The sequence below is a fragment of the Macaca thibetana genome, chromosome 12, assembly GCF_024542745.1.
Source record: "Macaca thibetana thibetana isolate TM-01 chromosome 12, ASM2454274v1, whole genome shotgun sequence".
Taxonomy (NCBI): domain Eukaryota; kingdom Metazoa; phylum Chordata; class Mammalia; order Primates; family Cercopithecidae; genus Macaca; species Macaca thibetana.
The window spans coordinates 51,913,956-51,939,779 of NC_065589.1; the positions used below are offsets into that span (position 1 = coordinate 51,913,956).

Genomic DNA, 25,824 nt, shown 5'->3' on the forward strand with positions numbered 1-25,824 from the left:
AACATTTTACCTTTATTAGTGAAGTCACAACAATTGCTCCAGCATTTACCATAGGATTATGTGGTTTATCTGTAAAATATAAAAGCAACACCATTATTTCAAATACTTAAGCACTTGAGTAATATTATATATTAAAAATAACCTTGGAAAAAGCACAGCTAACGTAAACTCAATTTTGCTTTTTTCTAAGCGCTTTATTTTTATCTTTATATACAAGTACATACACAGAAGGATTTAAAAACACAAACAAGTGATTTACATAGAACAATAAAATTATAAGGGATTTTTTTTTTTAAGAGCCAAAGTTTCAGACTATCACCCAGGCTGAAGTGCAGTGGCACAATCATGGCTCACTGAAGCCTTGACCTCCCAGGCTCAAGTGATCCTCCAGCCTCAGACTCCGAAGAAGCCGGGACCACAGGCACAGACCACACCTGGCTAATGTTTTATTTTCCGCAGAGACAGCATCTCCCTATGTTGCCCAGGCGGGACTTAAACTCCAGGACTCAAGCAACCCTCCTGCCTTGGCCTCCCAAAGTGCTGGGATTATAGGCATGAGCCACCGTGCACAGCCTATAGGGGATATTTTTAGGTTTTCTATATTTCCTGACAATAGAGGTATATTTGTATTTCTTATATAATTTTAAAGTTACTTAAAACTTTACATTCTTCCAAATTCCTATTTCTTCTCCTCTTTTTTTTTTTTTTTTTTTTTTTTTTTGAGACGGAGTCTCGCTCTGTTGCCCAGGCTGGAGTGCAGTGGCTGGATCTCAGCTCACTGCAAGCTCCACCTCCCGGGTTTACGCCGTTCTCCTGCCTCAGCCTCCCGAGCAGCTGGGACTACAGGCGCCCGCCACCTCGCCTGGCTAGTTTTTTGTATTTTTTTTTTTTAGTAGAGACGGGGTTTCACCGTGTTAGCCAGGATGGTCTCGATCTCCTGACCTCGTGATCTGCCTGTCTCGGCCTCCCAAAGTTCTCCTAATTCTTATAATAAATAAGAATGTAAAAACTCAACTGATTATATTCTCATTCACTGCATTACACAAACGCCAAAAACGAAACTGTTGAGGACAGTGAAAACATCTATTTACAAGCAAACCTCAATGTCTTAATCTATCTACCTGGTGGTTACCAGAAGTGGGGGAGGGGGGAGAAGGGATTGCCAGATGTTGGTCAAAGGATACATAATTTCAGTTACACAGGAGAAATAAGTTCAAGAGATCTATTTTATAACATGATGTAGTTAATAACAAGTATTATATGTACTTGAAAATTACATATTGAAAATTGTTAAGAAAGCATACTTTGTCTTCTAATTACAAATAAATATATGAAGTAATGTATGTTACTTTGATTTATCCATTCCACAATGCATATATATTTCAAATCACTATGTTGTACACCATATACACAATTTTTATCTGGCAATTAAAAGTAAACAAAAAGAAAAAAATTATACATTTTGGGTGTATTCATAATGCCCAGTTCCAAAAGTTAAAATAAAATCTTTGTGCTATATCTGATTATTACAATCAAGATTTGCCTATTCCAAATTATACTAAGAGAAGTTTGATTTTTCTGAGAACACATAAAATGAGAACACTTGCTGTTCCAGAAGAATACTATGTGGCATGAGGGGGCCAAAACCTAAAAATGTTCCAAATATTATCCACCTGAAAGAAAAGCCCACGTAGAGAGAAAAGAAGAATTTAGAAATCAGATTGTGTTAAATTACTTTATACTTTTATTTGTATGGATGTTCATTATCTGTCATTTCAGAGCTTTTGACATTATCAGGCTTAGACTCTACAGTCCTAGAAGGCTGCTAATCTATGTATTCCAAACAGTATCACATAAATGTGAGTATTAAATATTTTCCAAATGATAAATACTCTGCAAATGCTACATAAATTACACTCAAGATGTTTAAAGAACACTAAATCATTTTACGGCATGACAGCCCAATTTTCAGACGTACGTAATTGCTCACTCTGCCTTTGGCTCAAAAGCCAGACATCTGAACATCTGGAAACCCGCCAGAGAGAATGTAACACAACACCAGCCTAACTGCAGTATAAAACCTCGGTCTAAGACCTATGACTGTGAAATTTTCTTGTATCCTGCTCTGTCTTAAGGTAAGATGGAGTTGATGGGTTTAATTTAGAATTTTTAATTTAAAAATATTTATGAATGGCAGAAATAACCTATGACACTAATAAAGGCTATCATTTAAAGTAATGAGATACCAGAGCATGTTATACTAACAAAATGGACATGGGTGACACCTGAAATTTATGGACATGTTTTAAACTATAATGCAAAAATACTGATCAATTTTAACAAGTATTTATTTTCCCCAAAGGCAATAAAATACACAGCATTCTTTCATATTATATCAAAAGAAGCTTTTCAAGCTGCTAAGCATATGAACTTTACAAGGGTTTTGTTCACAGGTGAGGCTGAGTCAAAGTTTGCTAATACATATACTAAAGAACAAAAAATATTAAAGAGGGTTTCCAATTTAATTTGGATATTTATATTTTAGGTATTATATTGGAATTTTACAGTGCCAAGTAAAAATTGGAGTTAAACTCAATTATCTGACATTACATACGTTTACAATATATTCTCTAGATATAGAGAAAATATTCTCTATCTGGTTGGGATATATACGGTTGCGAAGAATGTGCAGTGCCCATTGTGGATGGTTGGAAAAAATGTGCAGTGCCCTCTCACATTCTTCCCAACCATCCTAAATTCATCCTATCAATTCAGACCTGTCATCCTCATGTAAATTAACTCCTCTTCTTTCTCAATCCTCCATACATATAATCAGCACATATATTTTGGCACCTGTCAATTACATACTTGTAAGATAATACAATTAACTGTATTCAACGCTTAAGTATGTCTTCTCCCATCATGTATTAGAAATATGTAACTGTCTTCTGTATCCTGTAGTCAGAAAACTTATTCCAAGAACCAAGGCCCATGTACCCTCCAGAGCTGTTAACAATACAGACAAGGAAAGCTATATAAATAATTTGTTGATTAACCTGATCACTATAAGGTAGAAAAAGAAGACTTCCCTGGGAGATGGTAGTTTGCAAAACTGACATTTCCATAAAGTTACTTGTTTGCTCACTGATAATGATAAAAGATATCAGCCACCTCCTACCAAAACTTTCTATGCTGCAAACATTTTAAAACTACTGTTACTGCCGGGCGCGGTGGCTCACGTCTGTAATCCCAGCACTCTGGGAGGCCGAGGCGGGCAGATCACCTGAGGTTGGGAGTTCGTGACCAGCCTGACCAACATGGAGAAACCCCATCTCTACCAAAACTACAAAATTAGCCAGGGTGGTGGCGCATGCCTGTAATCCCAGCTACTCGGGAGGTTGAGGCAGGAGAATCGCTTGAACCCAGGAGGCAGAGGTTGAGGTGAGTCGAGATCACGCCATTGTACTCCAGCCTGGGCAACAAAAGCGAAACTCCGTCTCAAACAAAAACAAACAAACAAATAAAAAAGTAGTTACAAAAAACTACTACAATTTCTCTATCTATGCACTATATCCCTATTAGTCTTAATAAATCATCACAATCTTATAAAGCTAGTATAACATTAATATTTTTATTTTTAAAAAATTTATTTTAGATATACACATATATACATACACACACAAAAAGTGTATGGTTTCACCAAAAATCTACCCTTGCAATTTTAAATATGAATGAGATCTTCAAATTGTTTTTGCTGGGGCTAAACTAAATCAGGATTCAAGAGCACAGGCTCTAATAAGAATTCAGGAAGGTGTAATATAGTAAAGCCTGTATTTACCATTACTTTTTTTTTTTTTTTTTGAGACGGAGTCTCGCCCTGTCGCCCACGCTGGAATGCAGTGGTGCCATATCGGCTCACTGCAACCTCCGCCTCCCAGGTTCAAGCGATTCTCCTGCCCCAGCCTCCCAAGTAGCTGGGATTACAGGCGCACGCCACTACGCCCAGCTAACTTTTGTATTTTCAGTAGAGATGCGGTTTCACTATGTTGGTCAGGCTGGTCCCGAACTCTTGACCTTGTGATCCGCCAGCCTCGGCCTCCCAAAGTGCTGGGATTACAGGTGTGAGCCACCGCGCCCAGCCTTACCGTTACTTTCAAGACTCATGGTGTTGGCTCAGGCTTAGAAAACATCTATGAATATCGAGGCAAAATCTCTTGTTAAACTTTATGTTTCATTCTTATTATAAACAATTCTAAATTCCCGATTTCTTATTTTTTTCTTATATAGAATACAGTATCAATAATTTATGATTTCTAAAACCATAAATATACATGGCAAAAAAATTCATTACTTATACTGTTAAGTTCATTTGCTCCAAGCCCATTTTATTTGCTTTTTTTTTTGTTTCTGAAATCTTCTAAACATTCAAATTACTGTATTTGTTTTCTTTTTCTTAAGTATCTTCCTCAATCAATTCACTAGACACGTCTATTCTCCTTTGTTGTTCATGGAAAGTATTAAATTTTTCTTTTAAAATATTTGATATTTTTAGAATAACAGTATTAACTCTTTCAATATTAAATCTAGATGTCAACGAGCTTAGTAAATAAAGTGCTTCTGCATATGATGTCCTTATCAAAGTTGTTAATTTATGGTAATGTCCATAAAACCAAATGTAGCATCAGAATAAAAAGGTTATGGTAAAATGGGAAAGAAAATGTAACTGCTCTCTAAATAGGATGAGAAACATAAGAAAATACTAGTCTCACGACTTCATCTTACAAACTAATAAAATAATGAGTATAAGGCACATTTCATTTTTTATACAGCAGAAAGAAAAAAGTATAAAAGTGTATCTCTCGCAGCCATTACTACAACCTTCACTCTCACTTTCTTCAATTCTGTATCTTAACTCATCAATCAGAAACACAGCATATGCTTCAAAGATTAAAAAACAGAAACCAAACCATGGGAATAGTTTAACTTAGTTTGCACACAGCTAAATGATGTTTAGACTTAAAATCTCTATCAGATCAAACTAACTACTTTTGTCCTCCCCTTTTCTTTTGAATTCCTGTAAAGTCATAAGATTTGTTATTCAAGCATTAAACACAAAGCATTTTTCAAATTTTTTAATGTTATAAGGAGAAAAAGTAAAAACACTCACTAAAAAATAATAATCCTCACTATCTCAACCAGGGCCACAATAAAACTTTCAAATACTATATACAACATAATAAAGTAGAGAGAAAAATATACGAACACCCATGTACCCATCATTTAGCTGCGATAATTACCAACATGTAGTAATAATCACACCCAGCACTCCCAGCTGCCTTAACTAAACTATTTTAAAGCAAATCTCAGGCATTTTGAGATTTCACTCTATTTCCCTAAAGATGGTTATGAAGAGAAGTTCATATTCTCCCTAGCCCACTTCCCAGTGGCATGAGATGCCTAAAATAATCATTTTTAAAAGCAGGTGATGAAACTCTCTCAATGGATTCTATAGAAATCACATGACAAATATTAATACTTCCAATTTTAATCAAAAAATGTTTAAAACGACTTAGATTTACATAGGAAAATGAGACATTTCTTTTTTCAACCAATGTTCATGTAATTCTTACCATCTTCATTCAAAAATAGTTTGTTGAATCTTAGTCCACTCGGCTCTTTTCCAACATATCGATGCACATATTCAGTTCCAAGATCATTAACAGCAATGGCATATTTCAAAGGTTTTACACAGGACTGAAGACAGAAGGGAACTTTGGTATCTCCAATAGAATGCCTATTTAAAAGGAGATTTTAAAAAATAACATCAACTGGGAAAAAAATGTAAACTGCATAGTTGGAATTATTCTTTTTACATGTTAATTCCAATTCCAACAAAAATTTTCCCATAATTCAACCACAAGTTTATGTCAAAATTAGAGAATAAATTTAAGTACAGTCATCCTTTGATATCTGTGGGAGATGGATTCCAGGAATCTCTGTGATACCAAACTCCATGGACACTCAAGTCCCTTATATAAAATGATAAAGCATTTGCATATAACCTACACACATCTTCCCATGTGTTTTAAATCATCTGTAGATTACTTATAATACCAAATACAACGTAAATGCCATATAAACAGTTGTACTGTATTATTTAGGGAATAATGACCCATGTATCCATGGGTGCAGACCCCATGGATACAGAACTGACCTATGTTTAAGAGAAATACTGTGAAAAAAAGCAAAAGCATAAAAGTATTCACGTAACAGAATAATGGTTTTAAAGTAGGTAATAAATATGTAATGTGGAAATTTTCCTCTGAGGGCAAGAGAGTAAGAGCACGCTCCTCCTTACTCCCACGTGTATTCAATCACATAAAATAAACTAGCCCTTTTAGAAATTATTCACCTTTTTTTTTCAACTCACAGCTGTAAGCTGTGACTAAACCACGGTTAAAAAGTTAAACAGAGCTCAGTTTAGATTCAATACTATTTTCTGAGACCCTGTCTACAAATGCCTCATCTTACAAGCTACATCCACTCACAATCCTGGCCCCATTAAAAGAAAAAGCATCCAGTTTTATAAACCTGACAGAGCTGGCACTAAGTTCAGTAGGCAGTCATCATTACCATGGAGATAAATAACAGAGCAAAAAGAAAGCTTTATATTACCACCAAACTGAGAAGTACTTGAAGTAGAGAAAAGATTTGGGAATGAAAAAGTTCTGGCCAACCCAATTATAATGTAAGCTTCAGAAAGGCAGAGATCTTTGATTTACTTACTGATATATCCCAGGTTCCCTGAACAATGTCCCAACACATCACAGGCATTCATTCACAGTGAAAGTCATTCATAGTTAAACTGGGCACTATATTAATAACCACCCGAAGCAGAGGGTGACAGAGACATCAGAGGTCAAACAGGAATGCATACCCACCTCACTTCTGAGTGTACTATAGAATATAAATACATACGTATAAATACCAAAAGAATACTTTTCCTATCAAATTTATTCATGTGTAACTATAACCTTAAACTATATAGTTATACTATGTAAGATTATAACTTCAAACTTGACAATCATTCTAAAGAATGATTAAAAGCCTGTCTTATTACCTTTGGATTTAAAAATACATATGTTCTAGTTCTGAAGTCAACTTTTTGAATTCTCTAGATAAAAAAACTAAGAGACATAGAGAATGTTTAAGAAGAGAAAAATCATATTCAATATTACATGATAATAACTTCCTTCAAATTCAAAGACTTCCATTTCTTGATAAACTATTTCCTAAAATGCAAAAACAGGAATACCATTCCCTACTGGAATTTGCTTCATGGTTAAAGCCACCATGTCTTTTCATTTCATTGTGTCCCTTCATAGCACACAACATTTAATTCAACACATGGTGACTACTCAGTACATTTTACAGACCCAAATGACGATAAAAGCATATAATAATGTAAGAAAAAATAGACTAGAAGTTAAGAGATCCAGGTGTTCATTTCACCTTTGCCAATATCATGTCAACTATGGGCCTCAGATTCCTTACTTTCAAAATTAATGGGCTAACCCATATATTTTTTATTGTAAGTACTTGAGGATAATTAGTAAAAAAAAATTAAAATCACCTAAAATGAAGGTCCTTAAGAGTCACAAATTTTTGGCTAGGGGAAGAGGCTCATGCCTATAATCCCAGCACCAAGGCAGGAAGATTGCTTGAGGCCAAGAGTTCAAAACTAGCCTGGGCAACATAAAAGATCAAATTTTCATAAATGGAAAAAAAGTTTTTAATTGCAACATTATCTTGAAAAGTAAAATCCAAAATTACTAGATTAAATGACTTTTGGTAGTTTTAACAAAATTTAGGTAAAATTACAACTCTGATATAAAGTTTTTTTTTTGGCCGGGCGCGGTGGCTCAAGCCTGTAATCCCAGCACTTTGGGAGGCCGAGACAGGTGGATCACGAGGTCAGGAGATCGAGACCATCCTGGCTAACACGGCGAAACTCCGTCTCTACTAAAAAATACAAAAAAATAGCCGGGCAAGATGGCGGGCGCCTGTAGTCCCAGCTACTTGGGAGGCTGAGGCAGGAGAATGGCGTGGACCCGGGAGGTGGAGCTTGCAGTGAGCTGAGATCCGGCCACTGCACTCCAGCCTGGGCGACAGAGCGAGACTCCGTCTCAAAAAAATAAATAAATAAATAAATAAATAAATAAATAAAGTTTTCAAGCTGTATTCACTTACAAGTTATACATCTTATGTAAGTTATATTTTAAGAAAACAGAAATACTTTAATAAAAAAACAAAAAACAAAGGAATACATCTCTGAGCTAAGTCTTTAAATGAGTGAAAAAAGAATACTGATTTTTCTCTTTAGCATAATTTTCTGATAAAACTAAATTATAAGGTGATAATAATTTTTATGTCTAATTCCCAGCACAATGAACAGTGTCATTCTTGAAAAAATATTCTAGAACTTTACCATTTTCCAAGGGCCTCTCTTAATTCTTTGATTTTTAAATCAAATCATTCTCTTTAAAGTGCCCTCACATCACTATCCTTTTTATAATTCTGCGAGTTCCTCATCTGTCAGCAGCTGTGCCTGCAATGTAAGCGATTCCCAAATGCTGCTTTCATGGACTTCATGAAATCCTACATGTTTTCAACTGACTTTTAACTTTGCAAATGAACCAATGAATAATGGAATACGTTATGTTGCACTGTCTTAATTCTCATGCTAATTATATCAGGAACACAAGGAACAAAGACAATGACAGATGGGTTACCAATGTTAAGTTGAGAAATAGGGACTAATTTTATTATAGTGTCATGTTTTGACAAGTCTGCTTTTCTGAAACAAATTGGTAACTGCAGGTATTTGAATAATACTCAAAAAAGTGAGACTACAACTGTGACTAAAATAGATATAAAACTCAATATAATGTTACTGTTTCAGTTGAGTTTTTTTTTTTTTTTTTTTTTTTTTTTTTTTGAGACCGAGTCTCGCTCTGTCACCCAGGCTGGAGTGCAGTGGCCGGATCTCAGCTCACTGCAAGCTCCGCCTCCTGGGTTTACGCCATTCTCCTGCCTCAGCCTCCCGTGTAGCTGGGACTACAGGCGCTCGCCACCTCGCCCGGCTAGTTTTTTGTATTTTTTTTAGTAGAGACGGGGTTTCACCGTGTTAGCCAGGATGGTCTCGATCTCCTGACCTCGTGATCCGCCCGTCTCGGCCTCCCAAAGTGCTGGGATTACAGGCTTGAGCCACCGCGCCCGGCCTCAGTTGAGTTTTTAAAACTTAAATTAAAATCTAAATTTACCTTTTGAAATTATGTCCTGTTAGGAAATTAGTCAATTTTCATTATAAAAGATGATCTTCTCCATGTCATTCTCACCATTATACAAAAGTTAAGGCTTAGAGTTCGTTTTCATGAATTTGAAATAAACTTACCTCTGTCCATCTACTGTACAAACAGACACACCCCACAAATCAGGACTGAATTTGGCCAGTTGAGGAATATAATCTGCAACCTATCCAAAAGATTGGAAAGAAATGAATAGATATAATATTGGCAAATACTGTATTTTCTTCCACCAACAAATTTCTTATCTCATTTACCTTCTACCAATGCCTAGTTATTTTACAACACTCAGTGGCTTCATAGTCTATCTTCTATAACAATGCTCATGAAAACTAAAGGCAAAACAGAATTGAGAATTATGAGATCTAAAGTGACTTCTCTCAGTCTCTATTATTTATTGTTTTCCAATGCATTCTTTCTTTCTAATGCATTCTTTCTTTCCCATGTTTAGCAGGAGAGTCTAGCAGAGGAACTTGAACTGTCTTTTTTTGTTTGTTTGTTTTTTAAGCAGGAAAAAAGTAAAAAATTTACTTAATCAGGGTCATGGGTGCTAGTAGGGTTTCACTAAGACATTAGGAATCAAGTACTTAAAAATAAGTAGTAAGTATTTACACTGAAGTTGTTACACAGTTGAATCTTAAACATGGACTCAAACTTCAAAGAGTGCACTTATACGCAGATTCTTTTCTGCCTCTGCCACCCCCAAGACACAAGACCAATCCCTCCTCTTCTTCTTCAGTCTAAACACAAAAATGATGACAATGAAAACTTTCAAGGTGATCCACTTCCACTTAATAAGTAGTAAATGTATTTTCCTTGTGATTTTCTCAATACCATTTCTATCCTCTCACTTTATTGTAAGAATATGGTATATAGGCCGGGCGCGGTGGCTCACGCCTGTAATCCCAGCACTTTGGGAGGCCAAGGAGGGCGGATCACAAGGTCAGGAGTTCGAGACCATCCCCGCTAACACGGTGAAACCCTGTCTCTACTAAAAATAGAAAAAATAGCCAGGCGTGATGGCGGGCGCCTGTAGTCTCAGCTGCTCTGGAGGCTGAGGTAGGAGAAAGGCGTGATCCTGAGAGGCAGGGCTTGCAGTGAGCCAAGATTGCGCCACTGCACTCCAGCCTGGTCGACAGAGCCAGACTCCACCTCAAAAAAAAAAAAAAAAAGAATATGGTATATAATAAATATACAAAATGTGTTAATGGACTATTTATGTTATTGGTAAGGCTTGTAACAGTAGTTATAAGTAGTTAAATTTTAAGGGAGTCAAAAGTTATACTCAGATTTTTGACTGTGTGTGGGGTTGGCATCCTTAACCCCTGCTTTGTTCCAGGGCCAACTGGATTATACTAAAGCTACCCAAAGTTAAAACAAAAGAAAACAAAAACTTTCTATATGAAAATCAAACAGTCTCTAGTATTATTTAGAGGATTTTCAAAACTAGAAACATTTCATTTAATACGGCAGGATATCAGATCTGCAGAAATTCTGAATAAGGTTTTTTAAATTAATTAAAATTTTAAAATCCATCACCATCATCTGAAAATAAAAAAATCTTACTCGATTTCTCTTTAGCCAGAATAACAAAGTTAAACATTTAAAATATTGTAAAAACACTAAATCCAGTGGCTTCACTTAACTTAAATTTCTTAAGCAAAGCTAAAGTGTTTTCTTTAGCAAAACGCAACTACACAATTTACTCTCTAGACCTCAAATTGAGCTGAATTTATTAAGTGATTGGGTTATGAAAATATGTACATCAAAAGCATTACCTTTCCTCCAGACTGCTTTTTAGCACTTTCATATAACTCATCAATGTGTGAGGTAAAAGACATAAAGTCAGGAATGACAAACTTTCTTCTAAAGGCTTGTGTCAACAAAACAATGTTGCTCTGAACACATCTGTGGAATGTAAGAAAAATAATTAATAAATTGGGTACCTTTCAAATATTAGAACTTGGTAATAACAGTAACAATTAGGACACTGTTTAATAGATAAATTCATCATTTTATACAACTAAACTCCATAAATTTTGCTTTCTATATTATTTTCTTTCCTTCTAGCAGAATTTCAAGTAGTTGCTTGTAAGCTGTTCAACATGTAAGAGAAATAATCTAGATGTGCCTAAAATTGTGTCAAAAACTAAAAGACAAGGCATTCCACCAGGTTTAAGTATTAAGACCATCTGAAACAAGCTTCTTACTCAGAGTTGGTAAACATTCAGCATGATGACATCTGGTTAACAAAATTCAACTGCCTTGGTTGAGATCTTGTTTATTTATCAAGTAATCTCAGAAATACATCTCTTAGTTCTTATATAGCTATTAATAGCATTTCATTTAAAAATTAAACATTTTGCATTTTAACATATTTTTCCTTAATTATATAAACTTTGTTTAGTCAGATTAATTTACCTCTTAAATGAAATGTCTGTTGAAATGCTTGCAAAAATAATGTATAATTTGAAATAAAATTTCATATGTAGTATAATAAATTTTATATTATTTGAGTCACCAAAAATGTTATACTACAATATTCTATTTAATATAAGATATGTAAATACAATGCAGAATAAAAATGTTTCACTGTTAAAAAAGTATTTTTAAAACATAGTAAACCAAGTGGATGGGAGAGCATGACATTCTGAAATCTAATAATTTGAACTGTATTCTGCTTTTTGCTAAAAAGAATAAGCCAGAAAATCAGTATATTAATGTAGCCTTTAAAAAGTTTTGCAAATAGATTACAGCCAATCGTATATTCTGAGCTTCTTAAGTCTCTATAACACAGTAATAGAATATTTAACTAATATTTAATTAATAAAGGAAGACTTGCTAACCATGGTGTTAAGCCATAATACCAACAATAACAAATCTTAAGAGTAAGATGCTCTCAGTATTTCTTGTTTAGTCTGTAGTAAATGAGAAATTTTTAAATCTCAATATTTTAATTCAGGTTGTTCTAGATGAAACCAAATTAAAGTTAAAAGCCAGGTTTCACAGTTTATGAATAAGAATTCAGAATAATATAAACTCATTTGTTCAATATAAAATTAACGCACAGTTAAAAATAAAATCCTAATAGAAATGACTACTGTATCAGTCATAAGGATCCCCCTATTGACATTAAAAAATTATAGTCCTAATTTCCATAAATTACATATTACTGACACGCTAGAGCTAAGAAATATTTACTTCAAAAAATACAAAAAACTAGCCGGGCAAGGTGGCGGGCGCCTGTAGTCCCAGCTACTCGGGAGGCTGAGGCAGGAGAATGGCGTGAACCCGGGAGGCGGAGCTTGCAGTGAGCTGAGATCCGGCCACTGCACTCCAGCCTGGGTGACAGAGCGAGACTCCGTCTCAAAAAAAAAAAAAAAAAAAAAAAAAAAGAAATATTTACTTCAATAAACAATCATTTTCAGATAGTTTCAATGTTAATCTCAAAAATGTTACCATTGTCTTAATATTTTTAATGTTTCAAAAAGCTTCTAAAATCCAACTTGCAAGTATCAGAGTTGCAAGAGATATACATCAAACACCACCTTTCTCAGAGGAAAGAAAAATAGAATTCCTGATCTTAAACCAGTATTTATATCTACAACAAATCAAATATACTTCCTCATTTTTCAAGAAGTTATAAATGCAAAAATGAGCTGCTGAACAAATTTAAATTATTAACCTATTACCATTTAACTATTTTAATCAGCACCTTTAAAAGGATTTATAATTAACAAAATTATACACTCAGTGAAACTTTATGAATGTTCTGCTGTAGCAGAAGGTGCTGGTAAAGCTGTTGCAACAGCCTTCACTGGTAAATTAACAGGTGACAAAGCCAATCTTGCCTCTCAGGAGAGTATCTAACTGCATACTGATCACCATTTCAAACAGTAAGGTTTTTCTTGGGAGTTATTTTAATATAGATACCATGAGTCTAACTAGGAAATTAGAAGTCATATAAAATGAACTCTGAGGAGGTGCTTATGCTTTCACCAAGTTATATCTATCTCTGTCCTTTGTTCAGTTTTCTTATCTGTAAGCTGGGAATAATCATTTTCTTTCCTCAAGTGTTTATAACTAAAAACTAACGAAATGCACAATGATTTACAAGACATTTCTCAACAATAATATTTCATTTGTAAAATAACATAATAAATATGAAATCTTTAAGAAAATCAAACACACAAATGAAAGGCTATCATTCACTTTCTTGCAAAACAAAAGATCAAAAAATTATGATCATACAAAGAAACAGTTCTAACACCTATAAAGTTAAAAATGCATGAATAAATAAAGGATTAGTTTTCAACACAAAGACTTTTACTTCTATTAGTTTTAAGGTTTACTAGCATTAAAAACAATTGACTATCAAGCTGGGTACAGGCAGTCTCCAACTTTCAAACAGGTTATACTCCAAAAGTATACTTAGAACGTATTTTCCCAAGTTAAAAAAAGTCGCACATAATAGTTGTTTCTCAGATTACCGAAAAAGTCTAAAAATATTAATCTACAATGTATTTTAGGTAAAATATTAATACATTGCTTCAACCAAACCTACGCAACTTTATAAATTATTTCTCTGGGGAAAAATGAATCCCATGTTTTAACATCTCCTCCCCAGCTGCATGGAAGGGAGAAGTTTATTTCGGGCAACACTAACTAGATAACTTCTTATATTTGAAAACAAAGAAGGCTGGGCGCAGTGGCTCATGCCTGTAATCCCAGCACTTTGGGAGGCCAAGGCGGGCGGATCATGAGATCAGGAGATCGAGACCATCCTGGCTAACCCGGTGAAACCCCATCTCTACCAAAAACACAAAAAATTAGCCGGGCGTTGTGGCGGGCACCTGTAGTCCCAGCTACTCCGCAGGAGAATGGAGTGAACCCAGGAGGCGGAGGTTGCAGTTGAGTCGAGGTCGCACCACTGCACTCCAGCCTGGGCGACAGATACAGGCTCCGTCTCAAAAAAAAAAAAGAAAGAAAAGAACATCTCTGAAGCAATCATCTTTCCAGGTGACTGAAAACTATTAAAAGGTTAATAGATGGAGGTTTTGAACTACCTCATTCTAAGAATAAAGAGAGAAATAATTATGCCTATAGACTTGTACTTTTCTACTGGTTGCTCTTATAGACCATAAACATTTGTCAAGTTAGAAACTGCCTGTATTACAAGCATAGATTTTTAAAAATTGGATTAGTGTTTAAAATAGTAATTACTATCTCTTAATATAATTGCAGGTAGAAAATTTAATGTTTGCAGTTCCCTGGCTTAATAATCAAAGGATTTAAATTGTTTTTAATTTCATATTTAAACACAGCAACATGTTTATAAAACATAAATATCTTTTCAAGTATTAAAAACGTGTAACTTTGGGAGGCCGAGGCGGGCGGATCACCTGCGGTCAGGAGTTTGAGACCAGCCTGGCCAACGTGGTGAAACCCTGTCTCACTAAAAATACAAAAAAACCAGGCGGGCACCTGTAATCCCAGCAGCTTGGGAAGCTGAGGCGGGAGAATCACTTGAATCTGGGAGGCAGAGGTTGCAGTGAGCCAAGATCATGTCACTGCACCCAGCCTGGGCGACAGTGAGACTCCGTCTCAAAAAAAAAAAAAAAAGTGTAAAATACTGCTTCCACTTAAAATTCCAAAGCAGTTCCCCCACTGATTATCAATAGATCTACCTATCATTACTCTAACAAACTTCATTCACAGACACAACAAAATAATGCCCGCAGAAAGCACTTTAATCAGAATATTGAGCAGATAGCTCATGAACACGAAAAATAATCCTTACTGCAAAGACACAAATAAATTTAGAAATGATGTTTTTCTGTCTCTTAAAAAGCAGGTTCTGGAGAGTCAAAATTCCTAACACCAACTGCAACACAGACCTAAAGTCTACACTTTAAGGTCAGCTAACAGAACCAAGAACCTCCTGGTGAAAAGCTGTCAGCAGTGCTTCACAGCATGCCAGGAAACTTCAGAGAAATACAGTTAAATACTTATACCTTCAGATGACTTAATACTCCAGGAGATATCTAGAACAAATCACCCAACCCCCCCAAAAAATAAAACAAAAGTAAATACATCCATACATAACAAACTTTCAAAGTAGATGTAGAAATTTTTTGGATCCATGTCTGGAAAAAGCCAATGTCTTATAGTAGTATTTACAGTTTTATACTAGTTTCGACTTAAACAGTAGGAGTTTAAAATACTATTTGATTCTTTGGGATCCATTACACACATGTTCATTAAATCTTTAAGTAATCAAACTAATAGAAACACATTAATGAAGATAAATAATAAATACATGCAAATACAGGAACATCTTAAGGCTTTAATCTCCAATGTTGCCTTTAATTCTTTACTGTTTTGAAGAAAATGAAAATAGCCAAAAGCCTATGTATTAATATGTCTGAAGAGAGAAGCAGACAATGCAGATATGTAAATGTGAGGAACACAGTTCTGTCTGAAGCCCTCTCATTTTACGATGTCACCTAAATCACCTTGTGGAAAAGAACTAGAGACCATGCTGAGAAAGCCTGAAAGTCATACAGATGAACTGGGGATCAATATAAGCAATGACAGGACAAAGGATGTGCTCTACTCAAACTGAATGCAATCTCCAAGTACTGTAAACTGGAAACATCAGTGGCTAAATTTCCTTAGAACAGATTTAAAGAAAGAATACTCTTAGCCTGGTGTATTATAGAACCTAATGTGTACCAAGTTCTTCAAACAAATGATGTTTATAAATCCCCTTTTTCCATTACACAGGAAGCAGTGGCCTTCAAAGATGCAATTTTGTTTTAAAAGCAGAATCACCGTATAGCATAGCAAATCACCATTAAAGGTTTGGCAGAAACTTTTACTTTTTAAAAAGATCTTTGTCTAGCATGACACCATCTGATGTTGTTTGAAGAGTTAATCTTAACATATCCATACACTCTTTCAACCTGGGATCAGACGTTCGCAATCCTGTAGATTTGAGTGCCTGTTTTTAAAAAAATAAGAGTTTGTAAATATATAGTGCAAATAACGTATATGTTTATACCAACTATAAGATTTTACTCCTGTATATAAAAACTTCTACCCAACACTTGAACATGAATATGGCATCTTAGTGTCACTATTACCCACTTTCTGGACAAGTTTCTCATTGTTTCTTTCTTTTTCTTTCACTGATTACCTTGAAATGAGCATGATAAAAATTTGAAAACATAATAAGAGAAATAGTGTCAGTCAGAATCTACATGTCAGACGACCTTTAAGACTATATTTCAATAATACTGTATTTATTATTACTGATTTTTTAAGTTAAGATAGAAAACTATAAAAACTTACTGTAATAAATTTATGAACGGGTATTTTCTCTTGTCCTTCCGCAATTGTATAGAACAGCAAATCTTCCAAGCTAGGTAACAGACCCTGTTTTATTTTACTGAAGAGGTAGAAAGAATACAAAATTAATCTTTGTATGAACATTCTAATGGATTTTAACTAAATCCATTGTTAAATAACCATTGAACTAGACTACAGCTGAGCTGATATACCCAAGACTACAGTTATAATAAAAGTTGATTTGCCAAAATCAAATCAGTACCACTATAAACCACACTGAAAAACAAGTTAAAAAAAAAAAAGAAAGAAAATTATTAACACATATTTTTTAATCCCAGGTTTTGAAACCCTGATCATCAACTCTAGTTGTGCTAATGCCCAGCCATCCCTTATGGTGATGCCTTCCTATACAGCCCAGTACAATCACCCAATACAAATTACAGAGCTCAGCAAACGTTCCAGTAAGACTCAACACTGTTCAGTTGTTTTGGGGGTTTTCTAAACATGATGACTATATTTACATATTATTCAAATAGTTAACCTGATTATAAAATCTGGGAGAGACAGCAATTAACTATTGGACAGTAGTTAAGATCAAGTGCACAAGTTCTTGAATCCTGGCTGTAATACTATAGTTGTATAACCTTGGGTAAATGAATTAACCTTTCTGTGATCCAGTTTCCTCATTTGAGAAAGGGGATAATAGTGCCTCCCTCATGGGGTTGTGGTGAGTATCAGTTGGTTCAATACATTCAGTATCTTTAGAACATGCCTGGCAGAAAGTAAGACCCCACTGACAGTAGTTGTAGTTATTATTTCTAAAGTGATCTAGGTTTACATATCCTCGTCAGCCCTTTGCATCCATAGATTCAACCAACACAGATAAAAAATATTCAGAAAAAAAAAAACACACATTCAAAAGATAGTATAAGACCTATGTACATGGCATTTACATTTTATTAGGTATTGTAAGCAATCTAGAGATGATTTAAAATATAGGGGAGGGTATATGTAGGTTATAGGCAAATATTATGCCATTTTACATAAGAGACTTGAGCTGTGGGGGTCCTGGAACCAATCTCTTAACATATACAGAAGAACAAGGCAAGACTGTATATATCAAATTCTACAAATCATAAAGACTATTAAAAGAAAAACGTTACAGGCCGGGCGCAGTGGCTCAAGCCTGTAATCCCAGCACTTTGGGAGGCCGAGGCGGGTGGATCACGAGGTCAGGAGATCGAGACTATCCTGGCTAACATGGTGAAACCCCGTCTCTACTAAAAATACAAAAAAAACTAGCCGGGCGTGGTGGCGGGCACCTGTAGTCTCAGCTACTTGGGAGGCTGAGGCGGGAGAATGGCGTGAACCCGGGAGGCGGAGCTTGCAGTGAGCCGAGATCACGCCACTGCACTCCAGCCTGGGAGACACAGCGAGACTCCGTCTCAAAAAAAAAAAAAAAAAAAAAAAACAACGTTACCAATAAATATGCTTTAAAAATCTTAATTAACTAGTGTAGGGCCGGGCGCGGTGGCTCACGCCTGTAATCCCAGCACTTTGGGAGGCCGAGGCGGGCGGATCACAAGGTCAGGAGATCGAGACCACGGTGAAACCCCGTCTCTACTAAAAATACAAAAAATTAGCCGGGCGCGATGGCGGGCGCCTGTAGTCCCAGCTACTCAGGAGGCTGAGGCAGGAGAATGGCGTAAACCCAGGAGGCGGAGCTTGCAGTGAGCCGAGATCGCGCCACTGCACTCCAGCCTGGGCGACAGAGCGAGACTCCATCTCAAAAAAAAAAAAAAAAAAAAAAAAAAAAACTAGTGTAACACTAAGATGCTATGATTAACCAAACTTTTAAAAAATGAATGTCACACAAATGTTTTTTAAAAACATATAGCTTTATCATTAAAATATTTAATGACATATCCTGACATATAATTATTCCCTGAAACTATTTTTGCTCTTAGACGACTTTAAAAAATGCATTTGGAGCTGGGTGCGGTGGCTCATGCCTGTAATTCCAGCACTTTGGGAGGCTGAGGCAGGAGGATCACTTGAGGTCAGGAGTTCGAGATCAGCCTGGCCAACATGGTGAAACCCCATCTCTACTAAAAATAGAAAAATTAGCCAGGCATTGTGGCAGCTGCCTGAATCCTGGCTATTTGAGAGGCTGAGGCAGGAGAATGGCTTGAACCCAGGAGGCAGAGGTTGCAGTGAGCCAAGATCGCGCCACCGCACTCCAGCCTGGGTGACAGAGTGAGACTCCGTCTCCAAAAAAAATACATTTGGGATGTTTTAGTAATAATAACTACAATATATTGATCACTTACCTATGTTCTACACACTGTGCTAAGTGTTTTACATGCATTCTAACTTAATCCTCCAAGGATCTTACAACAGAGGTACTATTGTTATCCAAAATATAGTATAATTTCTAGTATATACTAGAAGCTCAACAAATTTGTTATTTGTTCAAAAAAATGAGTACCTCTATTCCCATTTCACAGATTAGGAAAGAGAGGCTCAGAGGTTAAGTAGCTTTCCAAGGTTACACAATGGCAAAGATGGATTTTTCTGACTCCAAACTACTAGTACACTATACTGGCTCTCTAACTTACCAGCTTGTTATTACTTTTATAAGGTACAAACAAGTTTTCTCGGTCCTACCCTGATCTAATACCATTAAACACAGCTTAACAATACTCACTACCTAATATTTAAAGAAAAACTGAACCAGCTGTCAAAAAATCAGTGGATAATAACATACCAATTATTTACAGCAAATGGTTGGTCAAATACACTTCAGATAGTGGTAGTTTATCACTTTAAAAAACTGCAGAATAAGCTTTCTATGTATTTATCACACCAGTAAATGGTATTTGCTTTGCCTAAAAGCTATGTAAATAACGTAAAATATATGCTTTTTTAGCCTTTGGCTAAAAAATTAAAGTGACCATGTTATTGCCATAGCTAGCAAAAAAAGATAAATGTTTACTTGCTTTTAAATCAGAAACTAATTTTTATCTATAGAGGAAAGAATTTAAGCCAGTCCTAAAAAATATGCTCACAAAATAAGCTGTCAAAACTGATAAAGAGAAATTACTACCTATCTCAGCATTTGAAACCTCAGATTTTGATCTGAGAATGATCTAGAGAACAAGCATATTCAAATATTCTCCAACTCTCTACCAGGCAGAAACTACTCAAGATCATTCATGCCTTACCCCCCGCCTTTCTCTTCCTAAATTAATTCTTTCTGGTAATTCTTCACAATAATGTATTTTTCACTAAAATTCAAAAGCTAAAAACTATAGCTTTCAGTAACTACATAGTAACTAGGAAATCCTTGAGAAAAGTATTTAAGTTTCAACGACAAATAGGATTAATCGTCTTTCTAATCTTATCATCAACAATTATGAATAACCCAAATGAATCCTCCAGATTCCTCTGGAGAGAAAAACATAAAATGGTTATGATATTCAGCAATTCAAATAGGATATAACAGAAGATAATCTGAATGAAAATCCTTATTTCTCACCTTTTTACTACTTCTCCAACTTATACTCTCTCTCTCATTTCCTTTCTAAATTCTGCCTTTAAGATCATTTTACCATCATATTATTTCTTTTTATTACCCATTCCTTCTCCTACTTTAGCCTCACAAAATAACTGTCTTAAAAAATAATTTAATGAAAAAGAAGAAAAATCCCAAGTATTTAACTATGCCATATATGACATCATGTTAGACATCATTTACAGTCTAGAAGAAGTAGGAGACATGTACATAAAAAGAGGATTTACAGGAATGGATCTATGACATCCAGACTTTGGAAAACTACTTCACTGTGGTCTAATAAGGTCAAGCTTTTTTTTAGATGAAGTGGAATTTGAGCTAAACCTGAAAGATGGGTAAAAGCTGGAAGCATGGCAACAGAAAAGGATTTCTGGCAAACAGACCAAAGGGATGAAAGTAAGCATTTATTTAGTGTTTATAAAGAACAAAAAATAGCTAGAGCACAGAATATGTGAATTAAGGTGCTTGTTTCTACCTAAAAGCTATTATATGAATACTTAATTTTTTAGTGTTGAGAATACATATATATATATTCTGGTAAATGAGGAGACTACCTTCCAAAAACTACATTATGTTTAAATGAGGGGCCAACTTCTGCAACATGAAAAAAGGAACTGTCTTTGCTTACCCCACTGACCAAATTAGTTTCCCCATACCAAAGGGGGAATTCATATTCCTCAGTCTGGTATGCAGTTCTCTATAAATCAGCTTTACACTATTTATTCCTAACTTATTCCTTATAATTCCCCAATGTAACTGACTAGACTCATTGACCCGTAAGTAAGTACTGCTATCTCATCTTTATTTTTTTTTTAACCTATCATCCTTCTGTTTAAAACCGTCCTCTCCCTAAATCTTTAAGCCACCAATGATCATTTCAATTGTTGCACAGGACTTTGCCCCCACCAGATTCTCTACACTCTTTAGCATTCTCTGGTATCACTAAGTGTTGTCATTTTGTTGTACCACTTATTACATGCCAAGCAATAGTGATAAAGATCCCTAAAGTAAGGTTGTGGTCTAGGAGAAATATGACGAAAGCCATGTGGCAAATACTATGGTAGAAGTGTTTTTCAAAAAGTATCATATTAGCAAGTACAGATGAAGTATTTAATTTTGCCTTTATGGGTAGGGGAAATCAAGAAGGTTTCTAATCTGTAATTAGGAGCAACAAGGCAAACTCATCTTCATCAGTTCAAAAATCTTATAAATAAAAAACTATCAAAAGAAGAAAATTTTTTTAAAAAATCCTTACTAAGAACTACAAAATGAACAGAGGAAAATAATTGAAACCAACTGTACAGTCTTATTTTGTTAAATAACATTTCATATCACCCAACCGCCCCAAACTATAAAGCTTCAAGGCTGGGGTCAAGTCTTCCTTAAATTTTTTTTTTTTTTGCATAACTCTTAAAACACATAGTATAGTATGGTAAACCTATGAGACAATGAAAAACTATCTTTTCAAGTGGGATTTTTAAAAAATGAGGCCTAATAACATAATACAATTATGCCTTCATTTAAGAATAATGATCCTTCAGGCCGGGCACGGTGGCTCAAGCCTGTAATCCCAGCACTTTGGGAGGCCGAGACGGGTGGATCACGAGGTTAGGAGATCGAGACCATCCTGGCTAGCGTGGTGAAACCCCGTCTCTACTAAAAAATACAAAAAAGACTAGCCGGGCGAGGTGGCAGGCGCCTGTAGTCCCAGCTACTTGGGAGGCTGAGGCAGGGGAATGGCATAAACCCGGGAGGCAGAGCTTGCAGTGAGCTGAGATCCGGCCACTGCATTCCAGCCTGGGCGACAGAGCGAGACTCCGTCTCAAAAAAAAAAAAAAAAAAAGAATAATGATCCTTCAGATGATATTTAGGGTTGTTTTAAAATCAGTGTATCATTTTGAATTTATAGTAAGCTGACTGGTAACTGTCTACCAACACCAGCAAATCAGCAGATTAATAAACCTATTAGATGGAAAGTTGAATTGATGGTGGCTGACCATATAATAAAATAGCATATTAGAATGAATGTTAAGTCTAACAAATTGACAAATTCTACTTATCATCCAAGTGATTTTGCCCCAAGGTGGAATTTAAAAATAAAAACTTACATCTTTTAAGGCTTTACTGCTAAAAAAGGACTCTCACTTTCTATCATATTAAAACCCTATGATGTAAATTAAGGTGGGTTAATTGTACCCAATGTACAGATAGAGTCCTAGAAGAGTGTGGTGGCATGCACCTATAGTCCCAGCTACTTTGGAGACCGAGGCAAGAGGACTGCTTGAGCCCAGGAGTTCAAGGCTGCAGTGAGCTATAATGGCACCAATGCACTCCAGCCTGGGTGACACAGTGAGATTCCATTTCTGAAAAAAATTTTTTTAATTTAAAATTTTTAATTTAAAAAAAAATTTTGTTTTAAGAGTATCAAAGTCAAGCAGCATGTCCAATGTCACATAAATCTTAAGTGGCTGGACCAGAGTTAGTCCTATAAAGCTCATTCTTTGTTCCCAGTTCCAGACTCTTCCTGCTCTGCCACCTCATGCTCTCAGTGGTTAGCACTCTATTTTAGGAAGAATATCTGTAATTCTTGAACAATAATAAATTTCTAACCAAAATGCAAATAAGAGAACTAAATTGGTCTGCCTTGATAAAACTGCATCCTGTCAAAGCAAAGATGAGATTATAGTCAATTAGGGCTGCTGTTTTGACTAGATTTTATAGCAGAAATTCATTTAAAAGCACACCAAAGTAAAAAGCACAAAAGCCACTTTATGTGAGGAAATGGTCAGGCTGTCCCTGTCAGTTCACAGTAATCTTTCCGTACGTTTGCATGACTTCAGAAGTTTAACCCAAAAGGCAGTCTGGCTGTCTCAGGTGGGAAGACTACGATCTGGAGAGATCAAGTCTATATAACATCCAACTCTGTTAGTTTTTCCAATAACTCATTTCTTCAGCCAAGTATTCTTTAATAAATCAGTCTAGATGGAATAATACAGATACTATATGAATTCTGTCACTGCAATCACTCTGATACCACTATAGATGACCTGTTCAGAATAACTAAAATACATAGGTAATTACTGAAAGACTTCAGCTACACACAAGGAAAAATGAAACAGCTATAAAACCGGAATGGGCTGCCTTCTAAGGGAGTGAACTCCCTTGTGAAGGCAGTATTCAGGAAGAGATGAATAACAACCTATAGGGAGTATGTAACAGAAGAGAAGAAAGCAGCAGCTGGGGAGAAAGGTTTGTAAGATCTCTTATAATCCTGAATCTAAAAAAATTAATTATATAAATTGAATTAATTTGCTGCTAATAGATGAAAAAAGAAAAATCAAAACAAGTCCTAATACTGTCTGAACTTGTTTAGGTCATTTAATATCTGTGGGCAGCTTATATAATATGTAAAATGAGCTGGAATTAAATGTTCTTTAAAGTTACTTCCAAGCCTAATTCTCAGTTTTTGAGTTGCTAAAAATAGATTCCTCCAAATCACTACATTAAAGTGAGATCACAAACTTTATTCACTCACGACTTACATACTTTTATTTTACACATTAGCATATTCATCTAGGTCCTAAAACTAACAGAAGTACTTAATGTCACTGAACTAGGGAACTTAAAATGGTTAAAATGGTAAATTTTATGTTATGTATATTTTATCACAATTTTTTGAAAAAGCTAAGCAGAACTGGATACAGAAGGTGAGAGTGAAGGATTGTTAAAGTGGAGACATGAAGAACAGTCAAACGATACAAGATACAAAAATCCACAAAAGAACAAACCCACCCTTAAGAGTACTGGTTAAAGCAGAACCAATCAAGGCATGAGAGAACTTACCAATAAATACATTTTAGTGCAGGGGTAGGCAAACTACAGCAGGGGCCTCCTCTTGTTGTAAATAAAGTCTTATTGGAAGACTGCCACATCCATGTACCTATTTTTTGTGGCTATTTTGCTACCACTGAGTAGTTGTTGTAGTGACTAGAGAACCCCAAAAGCCAAAAATATTTACTATTTGGCCTTTCAGGGAAAGTGTGCCAGCACTTGTCTTACAGCACCACTGTATTATAGTGCAGTATAATAATGCTTCCTTAAAATACACATAAGTTGAACAAGAAATGTTAAACTCTACTCATTACAATGTTTTAATATGGCAGAGAAATATGTAACATTTACTAGGGAGACTTATATCAAGAATAGTTATAAATTTTTTAAGTTTGATGTTTGAGGGTACCAGTGAATATGATTGGACAACGCTGATAAACAGGAGATGTACAAATTCATACATAACCTATTTTCATACTTTTCTTTCAGTGTAATGGTGCTTACTATTCTTATACAACCAGAATCAGGATATTAGAGTAGAAAAGGAGGCAGTAGAGATTTACAAGTTCAAAATTTAACAGATGTGGTTCCTTTGATTTTCAAAACTATGGAATGTTTTTTACTGTTTTGGATGTTTCCCACTCATAATGGGGGGGAAATCTTAAAAGTATCAAAAGGAGGCAGGAAAAACAATGCCGTTCTCATAACAATGTCATTTTGGCTTATTTCCTTCTATTACTTTTTCTGAGCTTTTTAAAACAGCTTGAGATCATACCGCAAGGAAAATTCTGTATTCTAACTTTTGGCCTAACATTACCTTATATCCCAAAAAGTATCTGCAAACATTTTAAATGACTAAATAAGAGACTCTCATATGAATGTACCATAACTTACTTAGCTATCCCACTAATGTTGAACATGAGTTTTTCTCTAGTATGCAAAACACTGCACCAAAAATATTAGGAAATAAATCTTTCCAACACTTCAGTTTATTTTGTGAACTTAGATTCCTAAAAAGGTATGAATACTTTTTAAGTTCCTCATAGAGCTTAAAAATTGCTCTTTAGAAAGTTTACAATCCCATCAAAAATTGAAGGACGCGGCTATGTCACTCAAAATATCACCAAGAAGACAGTTTTAAAAATCTTTTTTAGAAGCCTGTACCAGAAATAGGCAAAAATATATTTCTTAATCCTGAAAGCTATCAGTTTTATTTATCATACAACATCTACAGTTCCATGTTTCGAAAGTAATGCTTTTACTATAAACATTTCTTTATAATGAATGTTACATATCAAGCAGAGGACACTTCCAAATGGAAGTCAAGGTACATTAACATTTTGCTTCTACTACTTTGCAGGGGGTCAGAAAATCACTAAGTGCAGTGATCACTCATAAGTAATGTGTTTCATAACCAAAGCAATTTTACACCTGAGTAGATTTCAGGGTAAAACTGTAGTAGCAGTATCTCTATGTGAAAGCTATGTACCTCACTTAGAAATATCAGTAATTAGTAACTATTTTTATAAATACATCTGTTCACTCAGCTTTCTTAAGCATTTCTCTTACTAGCAAATGACTTAAAGGTGAAAAGGCACAGACAGGCAACTGTAAAATATAACCTTAATTTATATAAGATTTAACATGATTGAGCTCCCTCACACAAATTCTATAATTAGGCTTTCAGTTTATATAGTCATAATT

At 35.2% G+C, this 25,824-nt stretch overlaps 1 protein-coding gene across 3 annotated transcripts in view; it reads right to left on the reverse strand.

Annotated features, from left to right (window-relative positions):
- GLS (glutaminase) overlaps positions 1-25,824 on the reverse strand; it is an 89,658-nt gene that overhangs the window by 57,702 nt on the left and 6,132 nt on the right. For all 3 annotated transcript variants that reach the window (XM_050751706.1, XM_050751707.1, XM_050751709.1), the window contains exons 2-7: positions 16,719-16,815; positions 16,247-16,368; positions 11,144-11,273; positions 9,455-9,534; positions 5,631-5,794; positions 11-69 (exon numbers count right to left, since the gene is read on the reverse strand). In XM_050751706.1, the coding sequence (XP_050607663.1) occupies positions 11-69; positions 5,631-5,794; positions 9,455-9,534; positions 11,144-11,273; positions 16,247-16,368; positions 16,719-16,815 (652 nt within the window). The remainder of the gene's footprint in view (positions 1-10; positions 70-5,630; positions 5,795-9,454; positions 9,535-11,143; positions 11,274-16,246; positions 16,369-16,718; positions 16,816-25,824) is intronic.